The sequence below is a fragment of the Microtus oregoni genome, unplaced genomic scaffold, assembly GCF_018167655.1.
Source record: "Microtus oregoni isolate MIOR12 unplaced genomic scaffold, Mior012 000006F_ref0000085, whole genome shotgun sequence".
In the NCBI taxonomy this organism is placed as follows: Eukaryota; Metazoa; Chordata; class Mammalia; order Rodentia; family Cricetidae; genus Microtus; species Microtus oregoni.
The window spans coordinates 30,766,328-30,787,897 of NW_024543065.1; the positions used below are offsets into that span (position 1 = coordinate 30,766,328).

Consider the following 21,570-nt stretch of genomic DNA (forward strand, 5'->3'; position numbering starts at 1 on the left):
GTTGGAGACCACTGTCCTGTCTCGAAACCAACAAAACCGTGCCAATCACTCTTAAAAGTAACGTTTTTACGATACTGTTTTGTGAGGAAGAAGAAAGTTGTGCTACCACGGCAGCCCACATCTTAGTTCAGGATTCTTCACTTCCCGGTTCTCAGAAGTCGGGGCGCGCACTGAATCGCCCACGCATGCGCAGAAGTGGCTTAGCCCTAGTGGGGCAGAACTCGGAGGGCGGAGCGCAGGCCACGTGGACTTCGTGACGTCATCTCCCGGCGCCGAGGGCCCCTGGACTTGCGGTGGGCTCCGGGCGCTGTGGGTCGGGTGCGCTTTGGTTCGGAGGGCGGAAGTGCACGCGGGGCTCGCTCTGACCCCGGTGGCGGCGCTCTGTGCGGCTGCGCAGCCTTGGGAGTTCTGCTTTTGCGGCTCTGCAGAACAGAGTGAGTCAGGCAGGCAGAGCCCGACTGAGCGTCTTCCCCACTGTGGGAAGCCGGAGCAGAGCGGGCACTTCGGGTAGGGCTCCTGTGTGTCCGGGGCGCGGAAGTGAGTGGCGGAGGGTGGCCGGGCGAGGGCTGCGGGCAAGCGGCCGGCGGGGGCACACCCGGGGAGATGGCGGGGGAGGAGGTTGCGATGGGCGGAGGCGCGGTTGGCTAGACACTGCCCCAGAGCCTACCTAGCTGTCCCTTTGAGAAGTATGTCAGTTCCTTACTAAGGTAGGAATTGTAGCATGGAGTCGGAAACTCAAGTTAAGAACTTGGATTTCTCGTGAGAGGAGGTATTTAAGTCGCAGTTACTTTGGTGCATATCAGTTCTATTCAAACGTAGTATTCACTCCAAGCTATTTATCTTCGGTGCCATTCTTTTAGTCTCAGTTTAATAATAGTCCTTAATGCTAACAAAGGCATTCTCTGTTAGTGGAACACTTTTATTTATTAGTTAGTTTCTTTGGCTTTTTATCAAAGCCTACTCAGATATGAGGAACCCAAGAAGCTGGGAGACTTAAAGATTTTTTTCTCCTGAAGCATGTAACTTTTTTAAGGAAACATAGCATGTTTTCACTAATCAGAACTCGGGATTTATCAAACAGCAGATGCCTAGCCAAAGCCATATAGAATTCACTTGATAAGTCTCTTAGGTCCTTGATACCAAATATTTGGTCTGGTAGAAATATTCTGGCTTCATTAGACCTATTGTTTGAATTGAATTTGATAGCACCAATATGAGAATGTTAAACTAAGTTTAAATGTACTTTGAGCCCAGTGTTGTGGCTCATACCTTCATTTCTAGTATTGGGGAGGTGGAGACAGGAGAATCAGAAGTTAAGCCCAGCCCTGGCTACTCAGTGAGGTTGATGCCATTCCAGAGGTCTTACGACTCTCAAACACACAGACACCACCCCTCCAAAGCCCCAAACAACCTACCATGCACAAAGCCCTGCCTTCTGTCCTGAGCAGCACAACACCAAACTAACTGGGAAACAGAGCAAAACAAGTGTGGTGGTTCAAGCTTGTTATCCTTATTCTTGGGAAGCTGAGGTAGGAAGGTTACCTTAAGATGGAGGCCAGCCTTGGCGACAGAGGATCCCTCTGTCTAAAAAAAAAAAAAAAAGAAAAGAAAAAAGAAAAAGAAGAAAGAAAGAAAAAGAAAACACACACACAATGTACCTTTAATCCCAGTTCTCAGAATGCTAGTCTGGTCTACATAGTGAGTTCAGACCAGCCAGGGTGATAAAATGTGCACTTGTCTAGGGGAAGAAAAAGTATATGCTAAGTGTGACTTTATAAAAAGCTTTAGGTTTTTTTAAAAAATGTATTTGGGTGTTTTGTCTCCATAAATGTATGTCCATCATATTTATGCCTAGTGCCCACCAAGGAATCTATAGGACAGGAATTAGCAAAAGTTGTAAACCACCATGTGGGACTAGGACCCAAACCTAGGTCTTTCCTAAAGCAGCCAGTGCTCTTTACCACTAACTAATCCGTCTCTCCAAAACCCTACTTTTTCTTTTCTTTTCTTTTCTTTTCTTTCTTTCTTTCTTCTTCTTCATCTTCTCTTTTTTTGCAGCAGTTAAGTTTTCTTTTAAATCTTTCTTCCTCCTCCTCCTCCTCCTCCTCCTCCTCCTCCTCCTCCTCCTCCTCCTTCTTCTTCTTCTTTTTTTAGACAGGTCCTATCTGTAGCTCTGACTGGCCTGGAAGTCTCCTTGTAGATCAGGCTTGACTTGAACTCACAGAGATCCATATGTCACTACTTTCTGAAGGATGGAGTTAAACATAATTCCCTCCCTTCCTCTTTTCTTCCTTCCTGTACAGAGTTTCTCTGTGTAGCCCTGTCTGTCCCGAGACTTGCTCTATAGACCAGGCTAGCCTTGTAGTCAGTGATTCACTTCTGCCTCCCAAGCTCTGGGATTAAAGGTATTTGCCAAGATCACCTAGCTCTAATTTTTACTTTTTATGAGATAAGCTTGAATCAGGGGCAAATTGATCCTGGTTGAGCTTTGAAATGATCCGATTGCCGTGTTGACTGCAGAAATAAAGAAAGGTCAGAGTGGCTTGGGTCGGGTGTGGTTGGAATGAGTAGATTATAGATTTGCTTCTAAGCTGGAGTTGATAGAATGGTTAGGAATGATTGTAAACTGTGTGGGTGGGGCAACAGGAGAATGGATTCTCTGGAGACTGTTGGGGAGAAGGAGGGTCTGAGGTCATTTTCAATTGTGCACATGTCAGTGCCAGTGTGTGGTAAAATACTTGTGAAACAAGCTCAGAAGTCTGAGCTGGAAGTTGTAAGAAGTATGCGTGGTGTTTAAAGTCCTTTGAAAGATGTCCTGGGGGACATCTAAAGATGTTCCTTTAGGACAGAGAAAGGCGTAGACAAGAGAGAAGATAGGATCTCTTCTGACTTCATACACCAGGGTAGTACAGTTCAGTAAATCTAAATCCCCTGCTTGGAATGTCTGAACCCTATAGTTTAAAGGGGAAACTAGAAATCATGGTCATGAGCTGAGGAAAAGGAAAGAGATTGGGAAATTTGAAGATATGATTGAGTGATATAGAAAAGTGTAGGGATAAGGGAAGATAAGGGCAAATGAGACAGGAAAGTGGATTGGAGGAATTTAGGGTACTAGACATTGCCTTAGACTCGTTTGAAGCTGTTTGTAAATTTCAGGAGAGACTAGCCACTGTCTGTAATAATCTTTCTCTTCAGCCTTGGTAATGGAACTGAAGTCCTTTTATGTCTTCCCCAGGTAAGTGCTCCTGTGGCATATTCACTCAAGAAGGTTGCTTACACATTGGTTTAAGCCAATAAAAACTCTTCATTACCCAGCTGGTGACTACACTGGGTGTTCAGGATCCCTGAAAAGCCTGAGTCTTTCTTAGGGTGAGCATTTAATCACAAAAACCATGTCCTGAGTTGGCATACTTCAGTTAACAAGGACAGTTAGCTAGAAGGAGAACTATGGAAGCCAGAGAGCAAGGTTAGTATATTTATAGACTTTCCCAGGACTATGGACTTTGATGGTTTAGGCCCATGTTTTAGTTTTGGCAGGTGGTGTTGTGTATGTACTGAATTTATTGCCTCAGTAGGACTTAAATCATCAGTCAGTTGTGCTAAATATTGGGTCTGTGGCCCAGTTACACTCTACCACTAAAATATATCCCTAGCCTTCTTCTTAATTTTTATATTGAGATAGGTCCCAATCAAGCTGCTCAGGCCTTGAATTCACCTTATAGACTAGGCAGGCTTTGAACTTGTGATCTTCCTGCAAAGCTTGGGATTATAGACCTGCTTTGCTAGACCTCAACAGCATATATTATTTTTCATTTTTCACAAACATATTCTAGTAAGTATTATGTATTTTAAATAATTCCTAGGTAGTTGAGACTTTGTCAACAAAAATAGCCCCAAGTAATAGTGGGTTAGCCCTTCCTTGTAGATTATGTTAAAGGAACTATTGATTGTTTATCTTGCTGTGTATTTGCTAAGTGACTTTAGAGAAGCTTGTTGATTGGGAACTGTGTGTAAAGCACTGAACTCTAGAAATAGAATAGTCAAAAGCTACTGTACTTCAGAATATGTACAGGGCTGGAGAGATGGCGCATAAGAACACTTGCTCATATCATTAAAGACCAGCGTTCTATTCCCGGCACCCATACATTAACAAATGCCTATAACTCAAATTGAGGGATCTGACGACCTCTTCTGGCTTCCACTTGTTGTGTGGATGCTCTTTTTTATGTGTGTTTCTGTATGGGTTCACACATTCACATGGCAGTGTTCGGGAGTGAGTTTTCTCCTGCATAAAGAGTCTAAGGAATTGAACTCAAAGTATCAGACTTGACTGAAAGTACGACTGTCTACCTGATGAGCAGTCTTGATAGCCCATAAAGTAAAATCTTTTGAAAAAAGAAAGAAATCTAAAAAAAGAAAGGAAAAGGATTACTTCTATTAGTTTTCATCATATATTGGAATTTCTGTATCTTCAAAATTGAATTAATGGTGACTTAGCATATGCATATGCATGCCTTTAATCCCAGCAAGTTTTCTTACAGAGAAACCCTGTTTTCAAAAGCCAAGAATGGATGGATGGACAGACGGACGGACAGATAGATAGATAGATAGATAGACCCTGTCTCGAAAAAACCAAAAAAAAAAAGTAATGTGTTTGATGCAGAGTTTTTTAGAAATTATTTTTCTTTATTGTTATAATTCCTGATTGTGATAATTCTATGGTTTTGATTATTCTTAGATCTTCAAGCAGTGTGTATGTGTGGAAACTTGGACCCAGAACCTCATGAATACTAATCTTATGTTCACTACTCCATCACATTCCTAGTCCTCTTTGCCCCCTTGCTTTTTTTTTTTTTTTCGAGACAGGGTTTCTCTGGCTTTGGAGCCTGTCCTGGAACTAGCTCTTGTAGACCAGGCTGGTCTCGAACTCACAGAGATCCGCCTGCCTCTGCCTCCCGACCACCGCCCGTCCCCTTGCTTTTGAGTTATAGTTTTTCAGTGTAGCTCAGGCTCACTTGAAACTTGTCCTCCTCCCTGTTTCCCATGTGCTGAAATTACAGGTGTATGCTGTATATCTTTATTAATTTGTTCATGGTTTATGTGGTAGTGCTGTTTTCTGTTGTTGAATATTATTTTAAGATGTGTTATATTAGTTTGTGCTATGGAAGATTTGTTTTAATGATGCAAAGATGAGTTGCATCCTTTTATGTTGCATTTGTTTAACTCTGTGAAGTTTTTACTTTGCCTGTCTAAACTACCTGATTGGTCTAATAAAGAACTGAATGTCCAATAGCTTGGCAGGAAAGGATGGGCAGGGCTGTCAGGCAAAGAGAATAAATAGGAGGAGAAATCTGGGCAGAACAAGGAGTGAGAAAAGAAGGAGAGGAGGATACTAGGGGCCAGCCACGGAATAAGAAATAAAGGAAAAAGCCCAGAGGCAAAAGATGGACGGGATAATTTAAGTAAAGAAAAGCTGGCTAGAAACAAGCCATGCTAAGTCTGGGCATTTATAAGAAAGAATAAGCCTCCGTGTTATTTATTTTGGAAGCCCCCAAAAGAGCCAAGTAATAAAGAAATAATAGTTTTCCATTTTACAAGTGAGAAAAGTTAGGATCAATAGAAAATGGAATCACCAGTTTTCCTTGTATATTTTAAGTATATTTATTAGACCAGAGACATAAAATTTATTATAGGTTAACTTTGTCCTTTCTACTACTACTACTACTACTACTATTACTGTTAATAGTTATTTGTAGTCTGCATGTGGGTGTGTGTACCTCTGTTCCAGTGTCTGTGCAAGTCAGATGTCAGATCTCTTGGAGCTGGAGTTGCTTATAATTGTGATCTGCCTGATGTGGATGCTGGGAATTGAACTTGATTCCTCTGGAAGAACAGTCAGCACTCTTAACTAGATGAACATGTATTAGTGTTGAATGTATATTTTGAAGTAGAAAGTGGCCTTGCTTACAGTTCACTAATCTTTTAAGCACTTTGGTTTACAAAATGTATGTTTACATTGCTGTGCTCTGCTTACTTGAGCTGCCTTGGCTCAGTTGGCTTCTTCCCCTGAAGTCCAAATACAAGTATATATTGAACAGTGGCCAAAAGTGACCAGCAATGGGGAGGCTTCGGGGAGATTAAGAATTGGAGTTACATCTGGGCTACTGTTTGAAACCCTGTCTCAAGAACTAATAACCAAGATGAAGAATTGCAAAGAGGATATGAACGTCTGATTTAGCTATTGTTTTATGTACCTACTATAGAATGTTCATAAACATGGCTGGATTACAGGGTGTTGAAGCCCCTGCCTCTCTGGCCATGGTGATGTCTGCCTTTAATCCTTGCCTTCTGGGACCAGAGGTAGGTGGATCTCTGAGCTCAAGGCAAGCCTGGTTTACATACTGAATCCCAGTACAGCCAAGGCTATATCCTTTAATACACAAAGGATATATCCTTTCATAAACAAAAACAAGTAACAAAACAAATCCAAAAGAAGAAAAAAATCTGCGTCTGTAGTTGAGTTTGGAGGTGGTTTCCATTCCTCCAAGTCTATCTTTATATCTCTTTAGAGCAGAGACTCAGACATTAAGAGGACAGTGTTGGCCATTTCTTTATTCTGATCCAGGAAGAAGAGCAGAAGAGAATGACATGTAAAGAGCAAGGTGGTCACGTGTTCTAACAGCCCAGATAGGTAGAAGTCCAGGCATGATACTTTGGTTTATGGTGATCATTTATTTGTCTAGAATAGTGTTTTGGGCTCTACTAGTCAAGGCCATCTTAAGTTTCATTTGTTGTCAGTTATTTCCTACCTGTGTTTTCAGAGATGAGTGCGTAGTACTTTATATTTTTCACTTTTCGATGTGCCTATTAGTGTGTCTTAGTTAGGTTTTTATTGTGCTAAAACAAGAAATAGAAGCAACTTGGGGAAGAAAGTATTTGCTATATCTTACATTTCCAGGTAAAAGTTGATCAGCTAGAGGAAGTCAGGGCAGGAACCTGAAGGGAGGAACATGAAGCAGAGACCATGGAAGAGTGCTGTTTACTGGCTTATTCCTGGCTTTCTCAGTTGCCTTTTTTCTTTGGTTTTTCAAAACAAGGTTTCTCTGTGTACCCACGGCTGTCCTAGAACTCGCTCTGTAGACCAGGCTGGCCTCAGACTCTACCTGTCTCTGTCTCCTAAGTGCTGGGAAGAAAGGCGTATGCCCCCACCACCTAGCCTCACTTTACTTTCTTATATGCCCTAGGACCACCTGCCCAGGGACAATACTGCCCACAGTGGGCTAGACCCTTCCATATCATAAATCAAGAAAATGCCCTACAGACTTGAACACAGGCCAATCTTATGGAGACAGTTTTTCAGTTGAAATTCTATCTTTCTAATGACTCTAGCTTGTGTCAAGTTGATGAACAGAATACATAACAACAATAATCACAAACATCAAAATCTACAAGGAGGTAGATGCACACCTTTAATCCGAGCAGATATATGCTGATCTCTGTGAGTTCCAGGTCAGCCTGGTCTGCATATTGAGCCTTTGTCTCAAAAGAAATTGATCCCAATCAGGAAATAATCATAACCTGATTATTTCTTATTTTTTAAAAATTAAAATTTATTTTAAATTTGATTATATTTTTAAAAGTTACAAATAAAAGAAATTTCCCAAAGACTATGCAATTCAATGAGCTTCTCTACTTTTAATGTAAAGTAGCCATTTGAAATGGAATCATTGCAACTTTATGTTGAGTTTTATATTTTCACTATTTTATGCGCTTAATGCACAGCCAAAGCCAAAAAACTTGAACTAGGAAGCAGATAACTTTATATCCTCTTTGTGAATGTGTGTTCATTGCATTCATTCCTTCTTCATCCCTTAGTGTCAGCCTTTCTTTTTCTCTTTTGTATGTTACTGCACCTACATGTAAGTATACTTATACACACACACACAGAGAGAGAGGCTAGATTTTACATATGATGGAGAACATGTGTTTTTGTTTTTTCTTTCTAAGATTGTGTGACCTCACTTAATGTTATATTCTAAGTCCATCTATCTTCCTGCAAATTTTTTTATTTCATTTTTTTTTGGAGCTGAACAATATTCCCTTTTATATATACCAGATTTTCATTTTCCATTCACGTGTTTGTGGACAATGAGGTTGATTTCCATTTCTTGCTCTAGTGAATAAAGCATTAATAAAAATGAGGGTACAGATACTTTTACAGTAGGGTATGCCCAGAAATGAAATAGGAAGATCATATGCTATTTCTGTTTAAAGTTTTTTTGGGGGGAAGTCTCCAAACTGATTTCCGCAATAGCTGTGTTAATTTGCACCCCTACCAGCAGTGAACAAGGCTTCTGTTCTCTATACAGTCTCTGCAGCATTTGTTGGCACATTTATTGATGATAGCCATTCTGTTGGGTGAGGTGGTATGTAACTTGAATTTGCAGTTCCCTGATTCTTAGAGCTGTTGAACACTTTAAAATAATTATTAGCTGCTTGCATTTCTTTTTTTTTAAAAAAAATTAAGTGTATTAAGCTCATTTACCCATTTATTAATTGTAAGTTTTATATCCTTGGTATTTAATTCCTGCAGTTCTTTGTAAATTCTGGATATTAGCCACTGGTCTGCAGTGCAACCAACCGGTAAAATTTTTCTCCCTGACTGTGGGCTGCCTCTTAATTCTGCTGATTATTTCTTTTGCTGTACAGAATCTTCTTATTTACTCGTAGTCCCACCTGTTAATACTTGAGGTTGGCTCCTGTGCTGTTGGTGTCTGTTCAGAAAGTCCTTGCCTGCCCCAATAGTTTGAAAAGCATCCCTTACGTTTTCTTCCAGAAGTGGAAGTGTTTTGGGTATTAAATTAAAGTCCTTGATCCATTTTGTATTGATTTTTTTATACAAGGTGAAAGATAAGAATTTAATTTCATTCTTCTGCAGGTACAAATGCAATTTGTTGAGCACCATTTGCTGGATACGCTATCTTTTTTCCTAATGTATGTTTCTGCCTCTTTATCTCAAAAACTAAGGGTACATAGCATTGCCATTCTATTTTTGGGTCCTCTGTTCTGTTCCATTGGTCTTCGTGTTTTTTTGGTTTTTCTGTGTAACAGCTCTAGCTGTTCTTGAACTGACTCTTATAGACCAGGCTGACCTCGAACTCACAGAGGTCCACCTACGTCTCCCTCCCAAGTACTGGGAGTAAAGGCACGAGCCCCACCATTCCTGTCTATTTTCATGCCTGTACCAGGTTGTCTGTAGCCCTATAGTATAATTTGAGGTCCAGTGCTGTATTGTGACTCCTTAGGGTTGCTTTGGCTATTTGCAATCTTTTGTGTTGCCATATGAGTTCTTCATTGTTTCTTGTGAACTGTGATTGGAATTTTGACAAATAAATCTGTGAACTAATTTTAGTAGTATAAATATTTTTTACAGTATTATTTCTAATAAGCCAGGAGCATGGGATGTCTTCCATCATCCGTGATTTTCTTTTTCAGTGTCTTGAATTTTTCATTGAGGTCTTTTACTTTTCTTGTTAGGTGTATTCCTAAACACAACTTTTTGGGAGTTACTTTGAATGGAATATTTTTCCTAATTTCTCTCTGTTGTGTTTAAATTTCTTTAATATTCATTTAGAGTGTGTAAGTTTGCATGTGTACACATATATGCCATGTATGCATGTGGGAGTCAGGACAGTCTGTAGACTCAGTTCTCTGCTTCCACATGTAGCTCCTGGTAATCTAATTCAAGTTGGTAAGTTTGGCAGCAAGTGACTTTACCCACTGAGCCAGCTAACTAGTCCATAACCATGTAAACTTATAATTTTATTTAAAATTTTATTTTGCTTTTTTTTTTTTCTCGAGACAGGGTTTTGCTGAAGTTTTGGAGCCTGTCCTGGAACTAGCTCTCGTAGAGCAGGCCAGCCTCAAATTCACAGAGATCCGCCTGCCTCTGCCTCCCGAGTGCTGGGATTAAAGACATGCGCCACCACCACCTGGCTTAGTTTGCTTTTTAACGTTTATTTCATTTAGGATTAGCATTTGTATGTTTCGGTGTGTGCCTGTGTGAATTTCTGACTCACATTTGCAGGTGCCAGAAGAGACCAGAACAGGGGATTGGATCGCTGGAACTGGACTTACAGGTATTTTTGAGGAATCCAGGCTGGGTGCTGGGAAGTGAGCTCAGGTCTGTTGGGAGAACAGTAGGCACTCTGAACTGCCGAGCAATCTCTCCAGTTGTTGCCCTAGTCAAGAAGTGCTGAGGACCTTCCTATTTTCAGCAAATCATTTGAGTGATCTGTACATTCAGAGATTTTTCTTATGAGTGTAGAATTTAAGCATGCTTGGACTTGAAGTCTCACTGTGGTACTGATGAAATTGGCAAATGTATGTTGCTTGCCTAAAACACTTGTTTATATTTAATAAAAATTAAGGCACTGTTAAGTACCAGAGTCCTTATTCTGAACTGACTACTGCCGATAGTTTGACATTGGGCAGATCTTTCCCCACCTCTTGCAATATGCAATGTGAGGATGACTTGCATTTGACTGACCTTTAACTTTTTGATTAATTGATGATAATTCCAATTGGGCACTGAGGGGGGAAGAAAAGGATGAGAACAAGCGTCTTGATGTACCTCAGTGTTAATAGTTGATGTCAGGGCTGAAAGGACAGCTCAGTGATAGGAACACTTGTTCCTTTTGCAGAGGACCTGGGTTGAAAACCTAGCACTCACATTGTGGCTCACAAACCATTTGTATCTCCAGTTTCAGGGTATCTGGCATCTTCTTCTAGACTCTTACGGGCACTCAGAATGCATGTGATCCACACATACATATAGACAAAGCATTTATAAATATAGTAAATATAAAAAGAATTTTAAATTGACATGTGGTGATATTTTGTTTATGCTGTAACAAATAAAGCTTGCCTGAAGGTCAGAGTGTAGCACTAAGCCAGTAGCTAGTCAAAGAGGCCAGGCAGTGGTGGCACACACCTTTAATCCTAGCATTCAGGAGACAGAGGCAGGTGGATCAGTCTGAGTTCAAGGCCACCCTGGGCTACACAAAACTGATCTTTTCTAATAGAGAAACAGAACGCACACAAAGGTGATCTCAGGACTTAGGATCACATGGTTTTAACGCCAGCACTAGGGAGGTAGAGACAAGAGTGATATGACTGGGCAGAGAGAGGCCTATTAAGGCCGGAGGAGACAGGAGCTCAGGGCAGTCTGAGGATTTGTAGGGATGGATGCAGTCTAAGGATTTGTAAGGACAGGATTGCGCCTTTGGTCTGAGCATTGGTAAAGGTAACAACTCTAGTGATTGGCCGCTCTGCTTCTCTGAGCCTTCAGTTTTCACACCCTAATAGGTGACTTTATGTTTTTATTATTAAGACCAGTTAGAATTTGTACTACATTGATATTGGCCTGGACCCATAATTTTGGGGGAATCATGTATTTATTTAGGATTTTTCATTATATATCCTAATAAGTTAAAAATTAACTGACCATGAAGATTAGGCAAAGGTAGAACATTATTTTGGTAATATTTTGAGCCTTACTATCCAGATAGCCCTTCTTTGGGTTACTCTAGTAATTATCAGCAGTATGTACGTCAGCATGTATGCATGTAGTATTGATATAGGATACTCCTTTTTTTATGCTGTGAATGCATTTTCCCATTGGATAATAAAGTAGCTGATTTGACCTATAGCTAGGCAGGGTGGAGCCAGATAGGAAAGCCAAACTAAAAATAGAGGGAAAGAGAAGGGCAGACACTGAGGAGAAGCCAGTGAGCCACTGGAGCAGCAAGATGTGTTAGAACACAGGTAAAAACACAAGCCACGTGGCAATACATAGGTTAGTAGAAGCGTTCATTTAAGTTGTAAGAGCTAGTTAATAATAAGCCTGAACTATAAGCCAAACAATTTATAATTAATATAAGTTTCTGTGTGATTGTTTTGGGACTGGACAGCCAGGAAACAAAAGAGCTGCCTCAGTTTACAAATGGTGCCCCACGTTGGATGCTAGGTAAGAGGGAGTAAACTTTGTGATCAAGTCAGATTTATTAACGGGTGCCAATCAATAAAGTACACTCACGATACAGACTGAAGCCGCTGCCACTGTGGATATACCCTTGCTTTTTGTTCCACTGCTACCACTGCTCATTCCAAAAGGGTATGAGAACCAAGCAGCCAGCCACGTGTGTTCCTGTGGCTTGTTGCCACTTGGCTATACCCAAGAAAGCATCCTTTGCCCCGCCTGTTGACTGAGTTTTTCTGTCTCGCCAGGTCCTGCAGCCGTCAAGTCCCAAAGAAATTACACAGAGGTCTACATTAGTTATAAACTGATTAGCCCATTAGCTCAGACTTCTTATTCACTAATTCTTATAACATATATTAACCCATTATTCTTGTCTGTGTTAGCCACGTGGCTCTGTACCTTATTTGGCAAGGCGGTCACATCTTGGTTCTTCTGTGACTGGCTCACAACTGCAGACTTCGTGCTCTTCCCAGGATTCTCCTGTTCTCATTGCCCCGCCTCCACTTCCTGCTTGACTACCAATCAGCATTTATTAAAATACAATTGACAGGGTATAGACTATTGTCCCACAGCACTTCCCCCCTTTTTTTAAAAAAAAAAAAAAGAAAAAACAAGAACTCTGAATTTAATAGCCTTTGTTTAGCTTTTCTCCTGATCATTATCCATAACAACTTGTAACCAACATTCTAAACAAAGGAAAATATCCATAGTCCATTTTTTGGGAATGTAGGTATAGTATTCCAAACTATTTCCTGCTGATTGGGGTGCTTATAATCTTATGGGAACCTGAAGAAAATTTAGAATTATGATCAAGTCCTGACTGGAGTATCCTGTTAGGCTTTATCATCTCAGTCAGCAGTCTTTAATCTGTTCTGGATGTAGAACTCAGACATCTAGGCCATCCACTCCTATCAGAGATTTCTCAGGGGGTCTTCCTTGATCAAACCTGATTTTTCTTACCCTGGAATGAATCCACAGCCTCCTATTTCCTGTGGAAATAAAAACAAAACCTCTTCTCCAAAGTAACATATCTTTTGATGTCAATTTTGAAGTCAAGGCATTACAAAATATTTATGTTTTATTAATCCAGCAGCATTATATTTAAATGTTTTTTAGCAGCTGTTGCTCTTTCCTCAGCATTCAAACAATTCAAAGAAAATATAATAACATATAGTATCCAGACTGTGTATTTTTTATCTTTATGTGGCTTTATTTTAACCTCTATTAATTTTATTTTTATTTTTTAATTTTTGGCATTTTGAGACAGGGTTTCTCTGTGTATCTGTGTCCTGGAACTCACTCTGTAGAACAGGCTGTCCTTAAACTCACAGAGATCTGCCTGCCTCTACTCTTTCTTTTTTTATTTTAAGGATTTTAACCTTTTTCTTTTCTCTCCTAAGCCTGCATATATTTTTAACACACTGTAAACCATTTAGAGGTTTTCTTCGGCTTTGAATCTCTCTTTACTGTATATCTCTTTTTCTGACTACATGAGTCTTTAATTTGCTAAGCAATATGACTAGAATTAAAGCCGTGGCTTTGATGGCTGGATCCAGCCCATTCCGTAGCTTTCTGAGATACTAGCCTCATGGCAGAGATACCAGCTGGAGTCATGTTTATTGCCACACTCTATGGTGTTTCAAGGTCCATGCCACCACCAAGAAGCATGCTATAGGCTATTCATAAACACCATTTAAGTGTTTTGTGGCAGAGCCTCTTAAAAGGGCTACAAAGTTTTTGCAGCTAAAGCTGAGTCAGGAAGCTTCTCTTAAATGAGATACATTTGCCTCTAGCAAATAGAGCCCACCTGAGAAAATGCTGCTATCAATAAGCTGTGCTTAACTCTATTCGCAAGCTCTCTCAATCAGCTTTCTGTTGATGCCGGTGTCCACACGTTGGGCACCATTTGTTGACCGAGTTTATCTGCCCCGCCCAGTCCTGCAGCTGTTAAGTCCCAAAGAAATCACACAGAGAAGACAATGCCCATTAGTCCAAACCATCTAATACAATTGGCTGTTGGATCAAATTCCTACAACATATCATGGAGTATGAGCAATGGAAAACCCTGGGATATCTCAGAGGTCATGGGAATTTTCCTTCCCTGATAAACTGAAACTTTTCTCATGTGCAGGGTTAGTGCTAGCTGTAGAGAAGTATTTTACTGGGACAGAGGACTGCTAGTTTACTTTACAGAGTAGGTGAGAGTTGAAGAAAAAACAGCCTGCTAGACTGGGGGAGCGCGAGCACAACAGCTAGATGTTCAAGGTTATGAAAGGGAATATAATTATAACTGGAAGTATTGGGGTCAAATTATGGATCTGATGAAATTTAGAAAGGGGAATCACTAGGCAGTTTGGATGCTCACCTTACTAAACCTGGATGGAGGTGGGCGGTCCTTGGACTTCCCACAGGTCAGGGAACCCTGATTGCTCTTCGAGCTGATGAGGGAGAGGGACTTGATCGGGGGAGGGGGAGGGAAATGGGAGGCAGTGGCGGGGAGGAGGCAGAAATCCTTAATAAATAAATAAATTTTAAAAAGGGGGGGGGGGGGGGAATCAGCTTCCTGAAGGTTTTTCTTGTGTGCGCAAACATTCTTTTTTTCCAGTCAGGGGCTAGTGTGTCCCAGACAGGCCTCCTGAGGCTCACAGGCATGCACGACCACCTGCAGTTCTTGATTAGTACACACCACCAACTGAGCTCACTTGCAGTCCTAAACAAATGTTTGAGTTTTCTTTCCAGGAGGAATAATATTATGAAGGGTAGTAGAGGTCAAATATATTGGATTGGGAAGTGTAACTGTGTTAATGATCTTTTGAAATTGGATTAAGATCATAGGACAGAGGTACAGGGCTCTCTTTTAGGTGAGTGAGCAGACTCTTCTGGGCTTGAAAGGGTAATAGAAGTATAGTTTCTACTTAAATGTGTAATATTACACACATCTATACTTTCAGAGTGTGTCTTACTGAATAGCTCATTTGCTTGAAACACTTCTGCCTCAGCCTCTCTAGTGTAGAAATTAGAGGCATATACTATCACTCCTGATATCTTTTTTTTTCTTTCTGTCCTGGAGACCAGGCTGACCTCATATGTACAAAATCTGCCTGTCTCAGCCTCCTGAATGCTAGAATTTTTTTTTTTTTTTTGGGTTTTTTGAGACAGGGTTTCTCTGTGGTTTTGGAGCCTGTCCTGGAACTAGCTCTTGTAGACCAGGCTGGTCTCGAACTCACAGAGATCCGCCTGCCTCTGCCTCCCAAGTGCTGGGATTAAAGGTGTGCGCCACCACCACCCGGCCTGAATGCTAGAATTAAAGGTATACCACACCACCTCCACGCTCACCTTTTCTTTAGGTGAAGATTTTTGGAGTTCATTTTCTGTCTATGAAATCTTTTCATTAATTCTTGTAAGAACCTAACTAATGCTGTTTATTTTGTTTACAGTTTAACTTTGGTTGAAGAAAGAACTTAGCGTATATGTACTGCTCCGCTCACTGGAAGAATGACAGATGACAAAGATGTGCTTCGAGATGTATGGTTTGGACGAATTCCAACTTGCTTTACGTTGTATCAGGATGAGATAACTGAAAGGGAAGCAGAACCGTATTATGTAAGTATATTGATGGTTGCAAATGAGATCTTTAACTTGTCTGTTGTAAATAAGGTTGTTAGAACCCGAAGGCTGTCACTCAGCATTTTATATGCAACTGGATGCTATGGGAAAGTTAGAAAGAAGACTGGTGATCACAGATGGTAAAGTGCTTAGCAGGTAAGTGAGGCTTGAGTCTGCCCCTTTAGGACCCACATAGAAGCTAGTGTGTGCCTGTAATGTCAGCTCTGGGAAGGCAGAGACAGGAAGATTCCTAGGGCTTGTTGGCCAGCCAGGCTAGCCAAACCAGTGATCCCCAGATCGCAGTGTTTCAGTAAGGTGGAGCGTAGCTGGAACAATAACTCGGTGCTTTAGAACATTTGCTGCTCTTGCCAAGGGCCCTGGTTTAGTTCTTAACACCCACATGACAGGTGACAGCCATCTGCAACTTGGTTCCATGGGCTCTGACACCCTCCTCTGACATTGGGCACCAGATTCTTATGAGGCATGTACATACATGCAGGCACAGCACTCATGCACATAAAATAAATCTTAAAGAAAAACAAGTTGAAGAGTGATGGAAGAAGACACCTGACATGTGCGTGTATGTGCATATGTACCAGAAACATCTGAATAAATAAATGAAATAAATAGGGGCTAGAGAGACAACCATTTAAGCGTAGACGGTACTCTTGCGGAAGACTCCATTGGCAGCTGACAACCTCCTGTAATTCTAGCTCCAGAAGGAACTGCTGGCTCTGTCCTCTAGAGGCACCTGCACAAACACATAGACACATGCACATAATTAAAAATAACAAATCTTTAAATAGATTCCCACCAGTCATGCTACTCACAGTACAGACACACACACACACAGTCACTGTAGACAGACGGACACACGTTCTTTTTTGTGTGCATGTATTCATCTATATTATATTAGAGTGGAATCAGTCTAGGACTATATCGATGATGGAGCACAGGCTTAGAATGTCAGTACCTAAATCACACATACACACACACACACACTTAATACAAACACATATGGTAGTGGAATCATAAGTTACGTGCTGTGTTTGAGTTGGAAGCTATTTTTTAATCATAGGTTCAGATTGGGTCTTTTTTTAAAAAAGTTTTATATGTATGGGTGTTTTCCTTCAGGTAAGTATACCACATGATTGCAATGCCTGAGGAAGCCAGAAGAGGGCATTCTAATCTTCTGGAACTGGAATTAAAGATAGTTGTGATCTGTCATGTTAGTGTTGGGAACTGAACCCTCTGCAAGAGAAGCCAGTACTCTCAGCTCCATATTGAATTTTTAAAGTATTTAGATGGTTCCAAGCAACTAATCAGTCAAAATATGTTTATTGTTGAATGAACTTACAAATGCATGTGCACAAATGAAAGCCTACATATGTTCATTTATCTAATGCTATATATGACTTAATGACCTAATATATTGTCATAACATGTTGTGACCAAGCATTTTTAATAAAATGTTGGGGCTTAGAATGTAGCAGAGTAGTAGAATATCTTCTTAGCATTGAGAGGAGCAGCCCTGGATTTGATCCCAGCTTCCAAATACCCAAGTGGGGAAAAATATATACACACACATATATGTACATAAACACATACTATCTACCTCAGTCTCCTGAATTCTAGGATTAAAAGCATGTGCTACCACATCCACCCTGCATTTTTTGCTTTAAAAACAAATTTCAAGTCTCTAATGATTTTACTATGCTTTTCTTTATCCACATTTATGTGTCTGTCAATCAGATTAGGTATTCTTCCTGTTTATTGAGTGGCACCCAAAGGCAAAGTGGCTGTTTTATAGCTGTTTCTAATAAAGTTGACAGTGGCAAAAACTTTGTGACTACACACACATACATCACAAACCCTCCTCCACAGACAGATACACCACTACACACACTACAGACACACATGCATGCCCCCACACACATACACACACAAATCAGTCAGTAAGTCAGTGTGTCAGTAAGATGGGTCAGCAGTTAAGAGTGTTTGCTGTTCTTCCAGAGGACCTCACTTCATTTCTGCATTTCTAGCACACATGTCAAATGTGTCACAACCACCTGTGACTCCATCTTACTGGGATCCTACACCCTCTCTAGCCTCTAGACACCTGTACATAAGTAACAGTCATATCACATACATGTAAATACAAATAAAATAGAGCTTAGTTAGTGACTGTGTGAAGAATTATATTACAGGTTTTAAGTTTGTAATGTTTTGTTTTGGTCTTACTAGTGCTAGGAATAAAGATGTATATATTCTTCACCACTAAGCCCAGTGCTGAAATTCTTTTTCTAATTTTTTATCTCATTTTATTGTGTGTGCCTGAGTGCACCAAAATATATGTGGACCACTTGTGTGCAAGAGGCCTTGGAGGTCAGGAAATGGTGTCCTACACTCTTAAAATGGAATTACAGGGAATTGTCAGCCACCATGTGGGTCTTGGGAGCCAAACCCAGGTACTCTGCAAGAGCAATAAAGCACTCTTAACCACTGAGTCATTCTCTGCTCCTTGGGGAAACAATCCTTTAAAAGATACAAGGTCTCATGTAACCTAGTTAGCCTAGAACATGGTGTGTAGCAGAGGGTGATGATTCCACACGGCCTCTGATTCCTTTTCTTTCACCCCTAAGTGGTAGGCCTGAGCTTCCATACCAGATGCTTTTTTTTCTTTCCTTTCTTTCTCCTCTTTCCCTTTCCTCTTTCTTTCTTTGGAGATAAGGCCTCACTCTAAAGCTTCAGGCTGGCTTTGAACTCAAAGAGATCCTCCTACCTCTGCCTCCTGAAAGACAGAATTAAAGTGGGTGCTACCATGCCTGGCTCAATTGCAAATTCTTGAGCCAGTTTGAGCCTTAGACGGTAGTGTGTGCCCTTTAGAATTAGCAGCTGAGACCCTTGCCCTCTAGTTTCGGTCTGTCTTCTTACCAACTCTGTAGGTTGATAATTGTTTCCTGCAGAATAAACTATTACTGTGTAATAGTTGAATAGTCATTTTAAATTGAAATTCTCTCTCTCTCTCTGTCTCTTTTGAGACAGAGTTTCTCTGTGTAGTCCTAGCTGTCCTGGTTCTTACTGAGTAGACTGGCCTCTGTCTCCTGAATGCTAGGACAGTTGGTGTGCACTGCCAATGCCTGGCTGAAATTCTAATTATATTTTGGTGAAATAAAATACTCTAATAAAATAAAGAGTTTGTTTTGTTATTAATAATTATACAGTCCATTATTGTTGGGAAGTCAAGGCTTCAGAAGTTAAAGCATCTAGTTACATATAGTCAAGAGCAGACAGAAATGAATGCATGCGTACTTACTAATTTCACCGTCTCTACTCATAAACAGTCCAGAACCTAAACACAGAGAACAGTGTCTCCCACAGTGAGTTGGGTTGTCCCACAGTGATTCACACAGTGAAGGCAAAAATCAGCCATAACTTTAGCCACAGGCCAACTGTATGTAGACAATTCCACATTGAGGCTCTCCTGCCAAATGGTTCTAGATTGTGTTGAGTTGACAATTAAAGCCAAGCATCACACAAATGTACTTTATTATATGGTTAGTTAACTATACCTTTTTGATTTCTTATACCCTTCAGTGTACCACCTATATTGGCTCTATAATTTTTGAAAAAGTCTAGTTTATCTTTGTCATTTATTATCTATGTTATTAAAGTATTATAAATATGGTATTTTAATATATTAAACATTAAGTTCTTTATAAAAGGTGATAAAACCTATGTGAATCATTTAATATTTAAGACAAATTTGATCGAAGTACTTAATATCTTAATTAGTATGACATGTAATTATGTAAAGTGGTAAAGAAAAGTTGGAGATGTGTGTCAGTTATAAGCATTTATGCCCTAAGCTCTACTTAAAAGATATAACCTAGTTAGAAACATTCACTGTTTTCAACTCTAGCTTTTCATCTTCTATACAAAGCAGATGGCTTGGGATTGAAGTAGTTCAAAATAATGCAAAGAACACAACTGTTTTCCTTAAAATTAACAAACTTACTTAATATGTCTTAGTATTGGAACAATAATGAGTAAGTAAATATGGCTTTACAAATTTTCATTTCAGTTGCTTTTGCCAAGAGTCAGTTATCTGACGTTGGTAACTGATAAAGTGAAAAAGCACTTTCAAAAGGCTATGAGACAAGAAGATGTCAGTGAGATATGGTTTGAATATGAAGGCACACCCCTGAAATGGTGAGTGAATTTTTCTTCATTATTAAACAATAAGTATATGCTAGCTTTAAGAAGATATAGTGCCCCGGAACAGTTGTAAAGAGTTCTACAAAGAAAGAAATGAAGCCACGGATGTAACGACACCTGTGATCACTGCATTCAAGAGACTGAAGCAGGAGATTACAATTTGAGGCTGCACAGGTCATTATATCAAGAACCAGGAAAGCCAAGGACATATAGCAAGGCCCTCTCTCAAACAAAACAGAAAAGAAATAACTAGTCTAGCTGAGAAGTGAAGGTTAAACCATTATATAGTATTTTATAGGCAATATTCTGCCCTGTCTGTCATGTTCCAAACCCTGAATTTAGTCTAACACTTCAGAAACCAGGCATGGTGAGGCACACCTGTACTCCCAGCACTCATAGGTAGAGGCTAGAGGGTCAGAAGTTTGTCATCTGTGGCTACATGATGAGTTTGATCTAATCTACATGAGACCTTATCCATGTCCCAACCCACCCCCATCCCCAAGGGAAAACAAAAACAAAGAAAAAAAATTCTTTCTTTCTCCAGTATTCAAATACTGAGGTCTGCATGACATTTCTCATATAAACCATCATAGAAAGCAAAAAAAATTCTACCTTCTGTTTATATCAATGGGTGATTGGGTGACAGATTAACGTATTTTCTCTTGCTAAAAAAAAAAGGAGATTTTTGTTTTTAATTATGTGTGTGAACGTATGTTTGTGGGCATGCACATATGAGTGTAGGTGCCCATGGAAGACAGTGAGGGCATGAGATACCCTGAAACAGTAGTTACAGGTTGTGAGCTATCCCCTACAGGTGCTGGGACCTGATCTTGGTCCTCTTCAAGATCAGTTTTGTTTTGTTAAATTTTAAAGGTGCATTTTATTTATGTGTATGAGTATTTTACCTACATGTATTTGTGTGCCATGTGCATGCCTGATATCTACAGAGTGAACAGGGCATTGAATCCCATGGAACTAAAGTTACAGATGGTTATGTGGGTGCTGGGAATCAGACCTGGGTCCTGTGCAAGACAGGTGCTTTATACTGCTGTGCCATCTTTCCAACCCCTAGTGTATGTTATCAACTGCTGAGCTAGCTCTCTAGCTCCACACCCTGGCTATTATATTTCTAAGATTCTTGAGAACAGTCCTAAATTTCAGCTTATCCATGTGCAGATGAGGTTTTGACATTTTCCTTTATTAAGAGTTTTATTTATTGTGCTTCCAAAGTATTTAAAATAGAGACGTTATGAGCCAAAGGCTATGGAGTGGGTCAAGATAACCTGGGTCCTATATTCCAATACTCCTATGTGTATGCAGTTGATTGCAGAAAGATGCTGACTAAGATGACTTAAATGGAATATGAACAATACAAATAGGTTAAAATACTTGCTCTCAGTCTAGGAATATTAAAATGAAGAGGCATTGAAAGAGACTTAGAAGGCTGGGAAAATGGCTCAGGAGTTAAGAGCACTGACTGATATTCCAGCTGTCTTGAGTTAATTTCCCAGCAACCACATGGTAACTCAAAACCATCTATAGAGGGATCTCTTCTGGCATTAAGTTGTACATGCAAATAGAGCGCTCATATGCAATAAATAAATAAATTTTTAAAGAGTAAGATTTAGGAAATAAAAGGGAATTATTTAGGTATAAATAACCTTATTGTGCACCTGTCTTAAATCTGAGAACAACTTAACTTGGAA

At 40.1% G+C, this 21,570-nt stretch overlaps 1 protein-coding gene across 5 annotated transcripts in view; it reads left to right on the top strand.

Moving 5' to 3' along the window:
• Positions 1-278: 278 nt before the first annotated feature.
• Positions 279-21,570, top strand: part of Atg5 (autophagy related 5) — a 107,958-nt gene continuing 86,666 nt past the window's right edge. The window contains exons 1-4 of one of the 5 annotated variants that reach the window (XM_041654796.1): positions 279-507; positions 10,088-10,139; positions 15,478-15,643; positions 19,731-19,858. In XM_041654796.1, the coding sequence (XP_041510730.1) occupies positions 15,536-15,643; positions 19,731-19,858 (236 nt within the window). In that variant the 5' untranslated portion in view covers positions 279-507; positions 10,088-10,139; positions 15,478-15,535. The other 4 variants (XM_041654797.1, XM_041654798.1, XM_041654799.1 and 1 more) reach the window with 4 other exon arrangements.